Below are 17,043 nucleotides of genomic sequence, written 5' to 3'. Positions count from 1 at the left end.
TACTCTATCAGTACAACTTCATCAAGACAAATTTCAGCATTTGAGAAAATATGCGTCAGCTGCAATGAATAATTTAAAAAGAGTATGTAAATGCATTTATGCAGAATGTGCACAGGGTAAGGAGACAGTAGCAATAACTCAGAGGAATTTTTTTCTGAGTAAAATGAACAAGATGAAGCAGAAGGCCTGATAGCCAAAGGTCAGTTATGAATCTAAGGTTGGGCAAAGTGCTAAAACTAATTAAGTTTTTATTAGTATTGAAAGCAAATATATGGACAAACGAAAGTGAATGGGACATTTGAGAGACAGGGCAATTCAAGAAATAATTGAAAAGATCTTTCTGTTCATGCATCTGTGTGGCCAAAAAGTCCAACACAGGGCCTTGTTCTGATATTTCCTGTTTTGCAAATGCACCCAAATCCAGGACTGCACTGCACTGCAGAGGCCAGCTGCTTTCCAGTGTTCCCATCAGAGACCGCCAGGCTAACCCCGGGATTATCCTGGGTGAGGTCCAGCACTGCCAGGATTTCATAATGAAGCATGATAGGCTTTGGGCAGGATGGATGTACATGATCTCTGTAGATACCGTTTTGATCGCTGGCAAAAACCGTCAAAGACAATTTCTGAAGCTGTGAAGAGGTTTGGAAGGAATGTCTTAGTTCATGTAGCTGAAAGTAAACATTTTTTGTGGGTGTGTCATAGAATAATAAATCCAAATGGGATGGAAACACAGCAAGGCGTACATCTTTTTGCAAGTCTCTGGGTTGAGAGCTCACATCAGGGAGTTCATATAAAATAAATATATGATGAGATTCAGAGAAAGTGTAAAAGTAAGTACGAGTGGTTTGGAACAAAGATAAAATTACATGGCAAATGAGTTTTCTAGAGTTAAGTTTTATTTGGGCACTTAATTTGTTGCTATGTTTCTGTATTATTTTTCTTGTTGTAAGCAGTAGTGTCCTCATAAAATGAAATGAATGAAGTTTAATTTGGTTCCTTTTCATTCCATGTCTGTCTGTAGAAAGATATGATTTCACTGTCTCTGTCCCTAGGGCCACTGAAGCCATCACACAATGTTTCTTCAGGGGTACTAAAATATTTATAACAAAACTAAAACAAGAACAGTGTTTGAAATTTAATGAATGTGCTTTTCATGGGACAACTACCCATAAATTAAAAAGAAGGAGGGGAAAAAAAAAAAAGGAGTAACTGAAATCTTGATCTTATTAAAACAGATACGATTTAGGTAATGTTTTCAGTGGAAAAAGGATTTCAACCTGATGTGACCACCAAGGAAGTTGTGCTCCACACATATAATTTCAGAATATACTCTGAAATACCTTCTTCCTGACATTGGTCTGTTTTGATTAAAATAATCATTCTATAAGGTTGATGATTCGCCTACTTTGATAATTTATAACTCAGAAAAGCCATTACAGGCACTGAAAAGTTTACAAAATCTGGCAAGTGTTTTGCCAGCCATGGGGATGGTACAAAAAAATAACCACTGAAAAGGTTGAAGATTTGTTTGTTCAAATAATTATTCATTTAACTATTCTTTGTAAATGTGAGCTGAGTTTAAATTAGTGATCTTTTATCTTCGTGATTTGGCAGATGAATTTCACTACTACCTCTAGTTTGTTTTGAGTTTATGTGTTTGGCTTCTTAGACTGAAAATCAAACTGATCAGAGAAAGCAATTCTCACTATAAACACAATAGATAGAATGCTAAAGAACAAACTGTGATATCTCTTTAAGGTGCTATACTGCTATTTCAGAAACCTTTGGCTTGTCATGTAGCAGAGTGCTACTTCAAAGGAGAAAGATACCTTTGAATCTCAGGAGGTTGAGCTCTGAATTTAATTCCTGGAGTGAACAGGCTCCTTAAGCATTACTTGTAAGTTCTCTAGAGCAAAGAGGGTTAGGTTGTAATAGCAGAGGAAATTATCTACAAAAAGACTTTATTTTTTCCTGTGCTTATTTTTTATAAAATAATTCACATTTTCATTCAATTATAAAGCAAATTTATAAGCTAACACCTGCTATGGCTAGAAACTAGTAATTTGTTGTGCAAGGTTAAACATTTTCACTTCTCTTACAGGAGGAATTATATTACTGCCCAGATCACATTTCTGTGGTTTGCTTCACTGATATCAGTGATAGCAGCTTTCAGGCATAAGCCATAACTACCACATGGTTTAACTTGAAGTTTTATATTTTAGTCATTCTTACTTAAAAGAAAGGAAGCTTACGCATTTTTTCCTGTCTTCTTGGTGTTCTTGGTGTTATGCCATGTAATTAGGCACATCATTGGCCATTGGCTCTTCAGCTGAAAGTAACTGACAGGAAAACTGAAGTTCTTCCTTTTCTAAAATATGTTTTTAAAATGAAAACATCATTTGAGTGACTTTTCTGAAATACTCAACTGATCAGGTCCATGTTTTTAAAGAGAATCCGTTCTATAAACAAGCACGCAATTCTCTCTGAGAAGGCAGCTCTTATGACTCACAGCAACTATCATCTGACAGATTTCTATGGCTATCATTTTATGCCCAAGGCAGATTTTTTAGAGACTAATAAGCTCTTTTTTTCCCCTCTTTGCTATACCAATGCTTTGTATTATCCGAGGTTTTAAAGCAGGCTTCTTCATCTCTACTACAGAACAGAAAATAAATAGATATTAAAAATAATTTGTAATGCTCATAGTAAGGCCAATCTTTTTTACTCCATTTGGTGTTAATCACAAAATAGGAAGATTCCTAAATCTATATGGAGCCCAGTCATAAAAACAGTTATTACATTTCAGTAATGTAAGTAATATAAAAAATTTAGTACTCCATTAAATTATGATTTGCTACACTGAGACATGTAATAAATTCATTAAATATTGTTATTTCACTAATTCTAGAAGACTCACAAGTAAGACTTCAGACTTGCTTGTGTTTGACAAGCTCAGAATATAGGCTAGGAGGCTGGCTTACTTTTAAAACACTTGTAGAAGATAGCCAACTGAGAATTTAAAGTCTACACCAAAACAGTCTTATTTCTTATTTCTTACTCCTGCCTTAGAAAAAAAAGAGTGCAAGTCTTTAGCTTGATAATGAATTAAGATTGGACACAGCAGTTTAGTTGGGAATTCATAGCCCTGAATCTACATTCCTAAGTAATTTTCCAAGTAATTATTTGTAAGTGCGTGCCTGGGGCCGAGCCAGATGTTGTTTCACTAGCTTTAACACTGTAATATGGAAAGGAAAAAAGAAACCAGTAAAACAACAACAACAACAGAAAGGTGTTTACTTGTGTTATCTCTGCAATAGATGAAACAGAATTTCCAATATATAAAGCCACTGACACATGGAAAGGTCTACTGTAATGTTCAAGGGTCCATATTTATTATGGACTTTGCTATCACTTTCTCTGTTTTATCAGTTGGGTTTCTAGTAAGTGGGTTCTTGGGAAAATTTGGAGTGGAAGACAGCCATTATCTGCATGAATACATTTTTTGAAATCTTTATGCATAAATTAGAAACATCAATTTTCCTTTTAAACTAGCTGGATGTTGAGTGAAAAGTTAAAATGTTTGTAACTCTCAAACTGGTAGGCATGGAGGTAAAGTATGAGTATTGAAACATGGACTTCTAACTAAAGAAAAGGAGAGAAAGTTGATATCAAAGGTATTAAACAACTTTTTGAACTACTTCTACAAGTCTCATTCACCTAGGGACAATCAGGAAAATTAATCTGAAGTAAATTTTAAACTGGATTAATTAAACTTCGTTAAATACCTATGTAAATATACTTCCTCAGAATAAAAATTAATTTTATTTAATAATATTTGGAAGTGAGTTTAAGTAAATCAAATTAAGGTCTCTTTAATATTGCTTGAGAACATCCATCCTATAACTTCAAAGCAATAAAAATGCCTCATTAAAAATTCAGACCTTTTGTTTTGGATTTCTTTTCCTGATCAAGTCAATGTAGATAAGCCACCCTACTACAATATTTAGTACCATTTACAACTGCTTAGAGTCTGACCTTATTTGATTTCCATAACTAAAATTTGAATTTATATTAGGCTATTTTCTGTATTACATGATGTGAGGGAACTTATATTTAAAAAAAACCCAAAAAACAAACAAGAAAATATCTTCCATTTTCCCCTTATTTACTCTTTAAGGTTTAATTTTAAGCAGATTGTAGACTAGAGACTAGCTTATTCAGCTTCCAAAAATATTTATTATTTCTTATTCTCAGAGCCAATATTTTTCTGAGGTAAACAGCGAAAAAAGTGTTAGTGTGCTGACACATTTTTATTTCCAGTAATGTGTTAAGATAAATCAGCATTTCTGAAGCCACCCAATGCTGGGGCTATTTGGATTCAATATTTAGAGACTGATTTCCACATTTTACTGTGTAGCCTCTTCATATCCTTTCCACAATATATAATGAAAAGATGGTTTGTTATTGATGAGGTTGTTTCCCAGTGGTCTCAGGCCAGCAAAGGAGCAGCAAAGTAGCATGTTTACATATTTACAAGACATGGGTGTACCAACATGACTGCTGGCTGAGAAGGCAAGGAGAGAGCTCAACGCCTCCCGAGAGCACATTGCTGTAGTCCTGAGACTTTCCGCTAAAGAAAGCAAGCATGTAGCCTTTGGAGAACATATGATGCAGAGCATGTAATCTACTGTGTTTCTTATTAATAGAAGCAACCACCCTACTTTTCTTTCTCAATGATGAATTAGATTGTATATAGACCCCAAATATAGCTGAATGCAATAACAGAATGGTAAAAATATAGTCTCAGTGGTTCAACACAAAATGGATTTGCCAGTGAGATTTTGTGGCAGTCATAGAAAAAGGCTCATTTATATTAAAGCCCAATTTTAAAATCAGAAGAAGCAAAACCTACAGTATTTAATTTTAATTTTTTGCATCATGATTGATAGTAAAATATACAACCATATCTTGTCCTAACTATGGAGTAGTGGTGATGAGAGAGAGGGACAGATACACTTCACAAAGCATGTAGCTGTCTGTACTTCAGGTGCTGTGCTGTGCTGTGCATCCATCATTGGCACAAGAGTGAGAGAAGCATGGAGTAAGCTTGCATTTCTAGAAGCATAATTCTTCTTCAGAAACATTATGTTAGTGCTCTGGCATCACTTTGACCTGATCATTATAGATTATCAGACCACAACCATAAGTTGAATAAAGACAGAAACAGACAAAGCCAGTCACAGATGCATTTGTTACTTCTCAGTGGCTCCTTTTTTTCCAATGGTGTATCAGTTAAGCTCTGACTTACCACTGGTTTTGTTTTTCCCTCTTTTACTGCAGTTTATTATGCTGACATACATCTTTATGTTGGCCTGGCTTGGCGTTACAGCTTTTACTTCTCTGCCTGTTTACATGTACTTCAATCTGTGGACCATTTGCCGAAATGCCACCGTAGTGGACGGAGCTAATCTCTGCTTGGATCTCCGCCAATATGGTATGTAAAGAAAAAGCACTAAATGAAAAGTAAGATTTCACAAAAGAAAGCATTCCACTGCTTTGCTTCCATGTATCTGAAATGAACTGTTCAGTGTTTCTGAAACAATTGTTTAGTGCCTCTTTCTTCCCTTTTACACACTAGTCTAAGTGTGTAAGAGGCGAACTGCATTTCCATACCTGACAAAATTTGAGTCAACCTTGTCCATCTTCTCAGAGCAATAAAAATCTGGCATGGGGCTTCTGCTTAGTCTCTTCTTAGAAATTGCTGGAATTTTTCTAACATGCTTAATTAGTCATTTATCTGGAAAATTACTCTAGTCTTGTGGTAGGACACTGACTTGGAGATGTGAGATCCTAGAGTATCAGCTGTCTGCAGAGGTGAATTGGGACATGACAAGATTGATTGCTTCCAAAAATTTTGATGAGGACCAACAATACCAATAGTAACACTCTTAAGAAAGTGGTGGAGAGAGAGAAGCAGTGGGGCTAAAGCCTAAAAGGTGGAGGTTAGAATAGTGTGGGGATATGCATCTATGTGTGTTTTGAGAGGATGTGAAATTTGGATAGAAAGGGATTTGTAATCTTAAAATGCCTGAGAATTCCTGTGAGGGTAATTCAATTCCTTCCTTCTACAAGACTGATTCAATTCTAATGATGTGGTCTCAGCAGTTTCTCAACCCACAGAGCTTTGGGTAATCATAGTCTCTACAGACATTTTCTTGTCTTTTGTTTCCTTGGCCTAAAATAAAATAACAGTATATTTTTAATTAAATGGAGATATAAAAGATGCTACATTTCCTGGCAAAGAAACAGTTTCATTCATAGTAAACATTTCAATTAACTTGAAATAAAATATTTGACATTTTTCTTTCATGAGAGGGAAGGAAAGTTGTTTTTTTTAATTATTTATTGAGTTTTTTCCTACACAGCATGGCAGGTCAGTTTAAAAGCAATTATCTGTATAGATTCCATCAGATGTATTAATTTTTCTTTCTATGACCTATTATTTTGTTAAAATTTATGACATTTTTTTATTAATTCTACTTAGAGTGTTCATAGAACACTAACATATAACATATAAAGTGTGTGTTCTGTGAATGTACCTGTTTCCTGTAGATCCAGTGCAAAAAAACACTGATTAATATTAGGAAAGAATCATTTTTCATAATAACTGAGTTAATTGCAGTTTTTTCTTCAAGCTAGTCTTTGATTTAGTATCTGGACATCACCTAAAGGAAGCAAGGTAGCAGATTCTAGTTATTATTGCTGATAAGAGAAACAATTAAGTATAAGTTTGTGTGGTGCTTTTTTATAACTTGTGAAAGAAGCTTCATACCAGATCCATATGTCTAAAAGCAATATAAAGCACATTTCTCCACATGGGGGTAGAGAAGGTTTTAAGTGTATTTACTGGTTGCAAATAATTTCTGGCTTTTTAATTGTTGTGCTGTTCAAACTGGGGAAGATATTTTCAAAAATGGCTGAAAAATTGTTACCTACATGTTTCTTACTAGGGTTTTTACTAAAGAGATGATGTGTTAGTTTTGTGCTGGCTAAAATAGAATAGAATCCTAGAATGGTTTTAGTTGGAAGGCACCTTAAAGAACAGGTCCAACTCCCTGCCATGGGGCAGGGACACCTTCCTCTAGATCAAGTTGCTCAGGACCACATCCAACCTGTCCTTCAACACTTCCAGGAATGGGATGTCCACCATTTCTCAGGGAAACATGTTCCAGTGCCTCAACACCCTCACAATAAGGAATTTCTTCCTCACATCTAACCTAAACTTACCCTCTTTCAGTTTAAGCCATTACCCCTTGTTCTACTGCTGCATGCCCTTGTGTAAAGTCCCTCTCCAGCTCTCTTGGCAGCCCCTTTTAGTTACTGGAAGGCTGCTATAGGGTCTCCCCAGAGCCTTCTCTTCTTCTGGCTGTGAAATTCCAACTGGCTCATCTTGTCTTCACAGGAGAGTCGCTCCAGACTCCTGATTGTCAACAAAACCCAGATATAATTTTTAAAATAAGTTCTTAGCTTTTCTCATGCAAAGGAAGTTGATCTGTACTAGGAATTCTAAATAATGTGAATATTTATACTTCTCCAGGTATTGTAACTGTTGGAGAGGAAAAGAAAGTGTGCACTTCATCAGAAAGTTTCATCAAGATGTGTGACTCTAATGAGGTAAATAAATATCACAGTATTTTTGGCAAATCCATAATATATGTTGTAGTAGGAAGTAGCTGATCTGTGTTTTCTTACTGCTAATGTTCTAATTCTAGCTATGATGGTGAATAAAATCACAGCAAAAAATACAGTCAAGCAAGTAGTTTTCCTAGTCTTTTACCAAGTACCAAATTTAGTCAGTGCAATTTCTCCATCCATTTGTTTTCTAAATGCATTTGTGGTTTGTTTGGTTGGGGTTTTTTAATAATTCCAATATCTCGTTCTTTGTTCCTGAGATGTTTTTGAAAGCTAATGCTCCTGCTGCATGATGAACAGGTCCATATAATGAATCATTGATTGAAGGGCTTATGATTACTGTTGTGACAGGAGAGTAAAGAATTCAAATAGATTTGGCCAAACCTTGTTTTGTGTTAGGATAGTAGCTCTTAGTACATCTTCTTTGTAGTTTTTCCCTTGGGCAAATGCCACCTGTTTCAGGGCAGCTGAGGGTTCTGGTTTTGTTTTTAAATGATAAAGGATGAAGACAGGACAAACAAAATTACACCTACCTAAAACAAAGAGAGGCTAAAATGCTGATCCTTCTGAAGCCAGAGGGATCAACACTTGATAAATGTTTTACTGGGTCTTACTATACTTGAATAAATCTTAGAGTGAAGGTACACAATCCACCCTTATACCAAAACCATCTTAGAAACTGCAGCTCTTATAGTGTAGTTGACTCTGTGACTGCTGCATAAATCAGGTCACTGAAATTAAAAGCAAAAGTAATCATTTGGTTTGAGATGAGATGAGGAAGGTGGTTAATTTGAATTATATAAGTAACCTGGTTTATATTTTATCACTATGAACAAATTAGATAGGCAAATATGAGAGGAAAGTGTATCAATATATGTGAATGGAAAGGTACAGTTAAGGAAGGGAAAATGGGGTTTCTTAGGCTGTCTCTGCCACTGGAGAAGCCACCACAAACATAATTCTTGTAAGGTAGTATTGTAGTATTGTAACATAAAAAAAAAAAAACCCAAACAAAACCTTCAAAATGTACTGGAGTGCTTATTTTTAAATAATTAATTTTCTTTATATTTTATTATGTAAATGCTATATTTTTAAATGGAGTTATGCTTTTTCCCCGATATGAGCATTGTAACAAAACAAGCACGAGCACAATGACATGTAGTGATGTCAATCTCTTGGAAAAATATTCCTATTCATTACTTTTGTGGAAGGGTGGCACCAGGAAGGTAATTATTTGTTCTACGTTATTCTGAATTTTTGTTCAGTTTCTCTTTGGTGTACAACCATGAAAGTCCTTTCCTTTGTCTCCCTTTGCAGCTAAATATGACATTCCACTTGTTCATTGTGGCACTTGCTGGAGCTGGAGCAGCAGTCATTGCTATGGTAAGCTACCCAAGACTCTACTCCTCATCTGAGTTGCTAATACCTTCTGGTTCTGACTTAGGATCAGCTGTTGAATTTCCATATCATCACTCAATGCTATTATTAAAATATAGTTCTGTAATTCAATCCTCTCTTTTTCTTTTTCTTTTTTTTTTATATGTTTATGGATTCCCTTTGAAGTAGAATATAATTATTACTTTTTTAAATTAAAAAAAAAGGCCTTTAAATATGTGCTAAGAATTTTTAGAATTCTCTTGCTGTATTCAGGCCAGTGTCTGAATTCACGTGTCTGTGTTGTAACCATAGTATTATACTTTTATGATCTCTGCCTTTCTGGGTATTCATAGGCTTGCCACACTGCTATTTTAGGAGCAGAATCTTTTTCTCAGTTCTGGGAATATATAGGAATGTGTTGATTTTTCTGTCAGGACTAATTTTTCTGCTCCTTTATAATGAAGATTACTTTAAATTTAGTGACATTTTGTCAATGAGAAGGTTCCACTGAGGAAAAAGTCTATGAGCTATTGCCCTGCTCTTCTGTCTTTTGTCTGCTGTATTTGCTTAAGCATAAAGATATTTTTAGACCTGCTATTCTGTACTGGTGTAGGTTTGCATTATGCATGCTGGAATGCGAAACGAAAAATGACTGTTGCTTGGTGCTGATGCATTCATAAGTGTTAGTGGTGGTGATTACTATATACTCCTTATACTAGTAAATTTTTATGGATCCTAGGGCCATGATTATTTTGTTATCCTCAGAATTACATTTATAAAAGAGTACATTCCGAAAATATTCAATGAAGCTAGCATTCCTCTTACATTCATGGTTTTTTTGTTTTCATCTGCCATTTTTTCAGTATTACATGACACCCTGCAAACAGCAAAGATAGCTAAATGAAAAATATGTTTTCAATGTAGTTTTTGTTTTAAGGCAACAAATAGTAAGTGTAATAGTAGAATACAATTCATATTAATAATTTAATTGGTATTCCAAACTGAATTTTTTCTGCTTACAGTTCCAAAAATGATGACCTTATAGCAATTCTGGTAGTATATCATTAATGTTAGGAAATTATATCCAAAAGAACATTAGTTTTCCATTGTATGATTATTTTGAAGTATATTCAGTAATTATTATCAAATGTTATTTTGTTCAGATGAAAATTCTACATTTCAAGTGAGTTTTGAATCCAAATAGCCACCAAAAGATATTCAATGAATAATAACACATTTCCAGTGAAAAAAAAATTAAGTAGGTACATTGTGCCACATAGTTTAAATACATTATACTTTCAATGAAGTTTTTAAAAAGACCCTTCAGAGCTCAGCATATCAAAGATGCCATAGATGTGTTACACCAAGCACAAATACCCCAGGAATTCAGGTTGGTGGCACACATTTATTCACATAATTTTGAAGGTTACCCATATCCAAGTGCACTTTCTGTTGAATTCTGTGACTGCACAGAACAGACATGACAATACTGTTTCAACAAAAATACAAATTAATGCTCTAAGTACTAGTAAATTACATAGTGTCCCGATGCTGGTAGATGTATGTTTCATTAAATGTTTGCAATAGTTTTGTATATATTTCAAGTTTGTAATTTTTTTGTTTGTCTTTGACCTACCATTCTAATCTGTTTGGTACCTGGTAAAGACTAGCACGTTCCACTCTGATGCTGGTACTTTCTAAAACCAGCATACCAGACCACATCTGAAGGTTGAGACATGTTCTTCACACTTGACACAGTAGCCCAAACACAAGGGATAGGCCATGAGGGAAAATTCAGAATTTTGAGCTTGGGTATACAGATATTAAAAATTCTCTTTAAGGGAGTTTACTGTCCCAAGGAAAAAGTAATGTAAGGTAGGAAAAATCAATTTGGGGTCCTAACTATGTCATTGAGGAAGAAGAAAGTATTTTTCCCCCAGATCCTACACTCAAATTAGCAGACAGAGGTAGTGCATCAGCAGTGGACTGAGGTGAGAAACAGTGTGCAGAAGCCATTTAAGTCATTGGAGAACCTCTGCCCTTCACTACATGTGCTGTTTCAAGAATAATCACAAATATGAAATTGTGACATTTGTCTTTGTGTATATCTGGACCTGTAGCAGATCTCCATGTTTGTGAAATTCAACAGGAAAATGAGATTAAAATACCAGTCTTTTACAAAAGAAAAATCTTATGAATGTAATGCACTCTTAAAATATTTCTTACAAACAGTTACTTTAAACCAGAAGAGTCCATCTGACTAAAGGAGTAAGTACATTGTATTTATAGCCAGTCAGTAACAGTAGTGCAACATCAGGGACACTGCTGAATAAAATTGAATGAATTGGTAAAATCTGCTTTCTGACATGACATTTTAAGTTTTAACTTCAATATACTCCACTGTATCCTCACTTCTGGATTTGTAAACATTTGCCAGACTATTTAATATCACAAGATTTCCTAAACTCTCTAAAGTCAATATGATTCTACAAAAGTCACAAAAGAATCAGCTAATTCATAAACGTTAAGACTATCTGTTCTCAGGATACTTTTCACGAAACTGCATTTTAAAAATATATTTTTTCAAAAAGTAGTCATTTATTGCAAAATCACCACAAAAAATTGTTAATATTTGCAAAGCCATTTGGTCACAAATCACTATTTCCCCATATCTCTCAGTCTCAGATTTGTATATGAATGTTAGAATATTTTCACAATTCACTAAATACCTCTTTAGTCTGCAAAGACGAATGTTGTTTCAGGGTTCAAAAGGAGAATTGTCCTATGTATTAGGACTGAGATATAGGAAACATCATATTTTTTAGAGTATATGTCAGGGAAAGTTTCATTTTGCAGCAAACTGTCAAAGAGTTTATTTTGAAAATATATCATTCTTATGTCAACACAAGATGGGACAAAAAGAACCAAACTCAAAATGTGGTAGAATTGAAGAAGATATCTAAGCAGAACAGGTATGGAAAGACCCTGCACTGTCTTGCATATGTCTGTAATTGAAACCTCCTGAGGCAAACTGTGGAAACTGCCTGGCTTCAATTTAAATAAGCCTTGACGAGGGCCCCACTGGCTTCCGGCTATTCAGGTCATGGAATTGTGAAATGCAATTAGACAGCCACTTAGAAATGTGTGTGGCAATGTTATCTAGGAACTTGGTGTTAAAATAAAAAACAAAGGTGGTGGGACTGTTCAATGTATATGTCGTTATAAAACATGGATATGTATTTGAGATTATGTAAGTTAAAGTAGGAGTTTCCTGGCAAGTCTTCCTACTTACAGTGACTGTGAACTCCAAGTTTTCAACAGTTACTATAGTAGCTTGGCCCTATAACTTCTTATGGAAGGAATGAGCAAAAAATGGGTGTTTAATGAAGGTCAGACTGTGACCAATATATCTTCAAAATAATCTAATATTTTAATAAAAAAAGAAAAATCCCAAGTGAAACTGCAAGACATTAAGTTTAAATTTGTCTCTTACTGGGTCATTATTTTGTGAGGATAAGAAAAGTGCGTACATCATCGCATTTTTATCACAGATTCTTCAGTTGCAAGGGTTTCTGGCAGATGTGTTTCAAAAGGTCATGAAGATGTGAGTACACTGCTCAGATACCTCCCACTCTCAGAATTCTCATGTCTACAATCTGTTTGAGATTCAGATTGTATTTTTAACTGAAATTTCAGCCTCAAAGGACCAGTATTCATGTTTTCATTGGGTGCAATCTGTAAATAAGATGAGAGAATTGTTAGGTTTACCAGACTGTTTTGACTTTTCTCAAGAGTTTTACCATGGAGGAGATTTAAGGCATTTCGTTCAGTACAGTGAGGATTCAGGATTAGGGTCTCTTGTTTGATCTAGAAATGCCTGATCCAGAAACTACCCATGGTGAAAGCTTTTGGAAGAGCTGAGTTAGGATAGAAGGTGTTTCTTTTTCCTGTGCGCTAAATTATGACCAGAGAGTGTTCCAGAGTGACATACGACGTGCTGCCATCTCCAAAATCTATCCTCACAGGTTGTCTTGCTAGTGCTGTTCTACAGATATTAAGAAACTCCTAAAAACATGCAGAAATAATACTCTCTAGGTTTTTTTCCTAGAGGACTGATTATCTGACCTTCTTTCTATGTTTTGGCTCCTCAAGTCAGACAGTTTTCCTCAAATAAGGATTAGTTGGAAGCTTGACATAAAACATGAGGATAAAAAAGATAGCAAAAACAAGGGCTTCAGAATGCTTTCCTTGATCTTAGTTATCCAGATTAAGAAATGTACTTTTGCTTGTACTAATCAGCAACAATTGCTAACAAACATTTGTGGGAAAAAAAATCCAAACATTGGCTTTTCCAAAAGAGAAAGCATATTAAAATGGATCTGTTCATTTAGTACGAAACTAAAATACTCATATCTACAACAGTAAAACATGAACAGGAGAATTTGCATAATCCGAAGGTGGTTATTATTTACTGTATTATTATTCCATTTTCCATTAATTGAATCCAGTCTAATTTCTTGGTTTCTTAAAGAGGGGTGAAATATTTTGGATCTCACAAAATTGTCCATTGCCTCTAAAAGGAAGTTGATTAACATAAATTTAAGAGATGCTCTCGTCAGAAAGTGTCTGAAAGCCTGCTAGGGAGGGAATAAGTGTTCATAGAGTCTCACCATCAACCAGCTGAATACCTTCATGGAACATTTTTATTTTCTGACTGAGTACAGAGTAAAGAGACCATCTTTTTTTTTTTTTTTTTTTGCCAACTATATTTTGTCACATTTTGCCTGACTGAACTTATTTTTCACTTAATGGCAATTTTCCCACAGATGAGCAAGTTAAATACAAAGCTAGAATTGTAGTTGAAAGAAGTCATGCCTAAGTGGAAAGACAATGCTAACTTTAATAAGAAAGTAAAAAGCAAAACTTTATGTAATTGTATTAGATATACAATCTTAAGATGTATCATATTTCTATTTTAAGAACTACTTTAACAAATACTTCTTCGGTGGGAAAAAGTGTCCAATAAATACATAACCAGAAGGCATTTTTACACATACAGTTGCAGACAAGCTGAAAAATAATGCAGGGATGATTTGTTGATTTTTCAGGTTTTAGGTTAGTTTTTTTAACCATTGCTACCAACTACCAGTTATAGTAACAGTAACAGCTGTGGGATGAGTAATCTGAAGATTAATGAAGCCCGAATTTGCCATCATGGTCCTATACTACTTCTTGACATAAGAATGCCTAGTTCCTCCTGATGAGAAACCAGTCTCTGTTCTACAACCTTCAAGTTTAAATGCGCTCTATTCTGACTACCTCTACTGTTGCTTAACTCTGTGTTACCTCTCTTACAGGTTCATTATCTCATGGTCTTGTCTGCCAACTGGGCCTATGTGAAAGATGCTTGCAGAATGCAAAAATATGAGGATATTAAATCAAAGGAGGAACAAGAGCTGCATGATATTCATTCTACTCGCTCTAAAGAGCGGCTCAATGCTTACACATAAAAGAAACCTTGTCTTACTTCCTAACATGTGAATGCTTTGTTGTTTAACTAAAGGCCATCCTACCATTTTAAAAACAATTAAAAGTGCTTCTCACAAAAGATAGTTTAGGTGACTTACATATCACCTACATACAATTCTTAGTTGTCTAGCACTTGGTTTCTTAATTAGTTCTTACTTTGTGTGACCATTCTATACCACAAAGCTCCTAAATAGCCTTTCCTGAATCCCTTTCAGCTAATTAGTTCTGATAGATCAAGGATACTAAACTATTGTCAAATACAACTATGTGTTTGATTTTTTTAATCACTTTGTATGTGTTATGCATAACACCTTTTGCATTGTTTCTTATATGTTTTTGGAAAAAAAAAGTAGCTTTTTATACTTTTTAGTTTTGAGTTCAGTAACTACTTTAACTACAGGTATACTTCAAAGGGACCATTGTACATGATGTACAATATATAAAGAAAACATTCTGATGACTTTCCTTTATATATGGAAAACCTGCCAGAGGGACCCTGATCAACTTGAATGAAGGTCCTAAGAACGTTTTAAACAATCAAAGGTGCAATTTCTAAATTTGTAATAGTGGGTAAAAAAAATGAAAAAAAAAAGAAAAAAGAAAAAAAAAGAAAAAAAGAAAAAAGTGCTTCTTATCTTTGTTAACATTGTATTATTGATTGATGTTTTTAAAGAATATTCTCTTGTTTCAAGTTCCATGGGTGATAATTCCTGTTTGTATTGTGAGCATGCAGTCCGTGGTGCTAACAATGCATGGCCACTTGCCTTTTGAAGGAATTCAATACCACGGCTACCTGTTAACGAGTTATGGTATATAGACAACTGTTAATTAAGTGATATAGTTATTCATAGTTTTCTACAGAATAATCTCTCTTTAATTCAATGATGGTTATGCTAAATTGGAGCTGTCCATGTGATGATGTAAGAAATTACTGCTTAGCTACATTTATGAAAGTAATATATCAAAAATGCAGTGACCATAGGAGTCAGATGTCTTTTTACCTGCTTTAAAAATTTAAATGGATTGCACCTGTCTGAACTGTAAAAGATATATTAAAGGAGACTTCCATAAATGTTATAGCTTGGCTTCTAGCTTTCCTACACATAATGGTTTACCTGTATTACGTTGAAGTAAGGTGAAAGACCACTACAGAGCTTATTATTTCAAAGTGTAGTAATATATTTGAACCTTTATTTTGATAGGAAAATGTTACCAGAAAGATAGTTCATCTTAATTTGAAATAATTACCTGTATCAAAAACAGAACAAAAAACCCTATTTAAGAAAAGTCGGTATTATTGGACCAAATTTGGTGGATTTTTTTTTTATGTTGCCTATTTCTAATGCTACAAGAATGCTGTAAAGTGTCTTTTAAAGTGATGTAGCCTGACAAGACATTTTTGTCAGTGTTAAAAATCTTAGGTAGTTTTGTGCACTTATTGGACCATTGTGAATTCTCTCTCAGTGTAAGTGCATTTCTAATAAAACTTCTTGAGTAAAACTCTTCTTTGTACTATTACTAGTCATGCATCATCAGTAATTTTTAACAATTCTTGTAGTAAGTAGAAGGTAATACTATAGTTACTTGTGGCATGATAATGCATTAAGTAGTATTAGTTGGTTGAGTTTTTTTCTTTTTCTTTTCTTTTGCTTGTTTTGGGGTTTTTTTGGTTGTGTTTTTGATTTGGGGTTTCGGTTTTGGTTTGGATTTTTTTTACACTTAAGCTGTCCTACGGGGCCAACAGTTTTCTGATAACGTGCAGTACCGGTATTACAGTTCTGCAAAAAGTATTAGGAACCTCTTTTTGGATTCTATATTGTAGTGTTTCAGTTTTGTGTCTTAAAATGTTTGTGCTGATTTTTAAAACTATGTCTTTTAAACTCATGTAATGATGTTAATGCTTTTGGCTCTTCTCTGGTATTAGAGTTTGTATTTTCACAAAGAATGCTTTGTAGCAGGCATTAATCTGTTTTGTACATAAATGTGCCAACAGCTTGATGGTGGCGTTTTTGAAATGTAGAACAAAGTGCTTGCAAAATGTAATAAACACACTTGTGTACTTTGTGTTCTTGTTAATTCTTTGTGTAGTTTTTCTTTGCCTCTACTGGACAGGTCATTGTAACCAGAAATGGAAGAAGCTTGTTCCTCCTATGGACCTTGCTATTGAACAGATTGCTTTGAATATATCTCTTAATCAGCATTTAGTGTCAGAAATCATATATCCTAAGAATAGGAGAGTAAAATATTTTCTAAGAGCAGAGTTTCATAGTCTGGGAAGTGCCAAGTAGCAGGAGCCACACTTGCTGTATTTTTGACATATCAGTCAAAAGAACATTTGGGAAAGATTCACGTTACTACAGTGTCATTTGGAACAGCTCAGTAGAAGCTGATCTGACAGCAGTTTGAATATTGTTGAGGATACTGATTCATGGATACTACAGTAGG

General features: G+C 34.5%; 1 protein-coding gene across 1 annotated transcript in view; it reads left to right on the top strand.

The window, feature by feature from the left end:
- GPM6A (glycoprotein M6A) overlaps positions 1-14,579 on the top strand; it is a gene marked incomplete at both ends in the record, with an annotated part of 116,832 nt that extends 102,253 nt beyond the window's left edge. The window contains 4 exons of the mRNA XM_082282501.1: positions 5,341-5,494; positions 7,598-7,674; positions 9,010-9,075; positions 14,427-14,579. Coding sequence (XP_082138627.1) covers positions 5,341-5,494; positions 7,598-7,674; positions 9,010-9,075; positions 14,427-14,579 — 450 coding nt within the window. The remainder of the gene's footprint in view (positions 1-5,340; positions 5,495-7,597; positions 7,675-9,009; positions 9,076-14,426) is intronic.
- Between the last annotated feature and the right edge of the window lie 2,464 nt (positions 14,580-17,043).

Source organism: Coloeus monedula (assembly GCF_965178545.1).
Source record: "Coloeus monedula genome assembly, chromosome: 5".
Classification (NCBI taxonomy): domain Eukaryota; kingdom Metazoa; phylum Chordata; class Aves; order Passeriformes; family Corvidae; genus Coloeus; species Coloeus monedula.
Note: the sequence above shows the minus strand (reverse complement) of the source record. Positions and strands in the feature narration are given on the sequence as shown.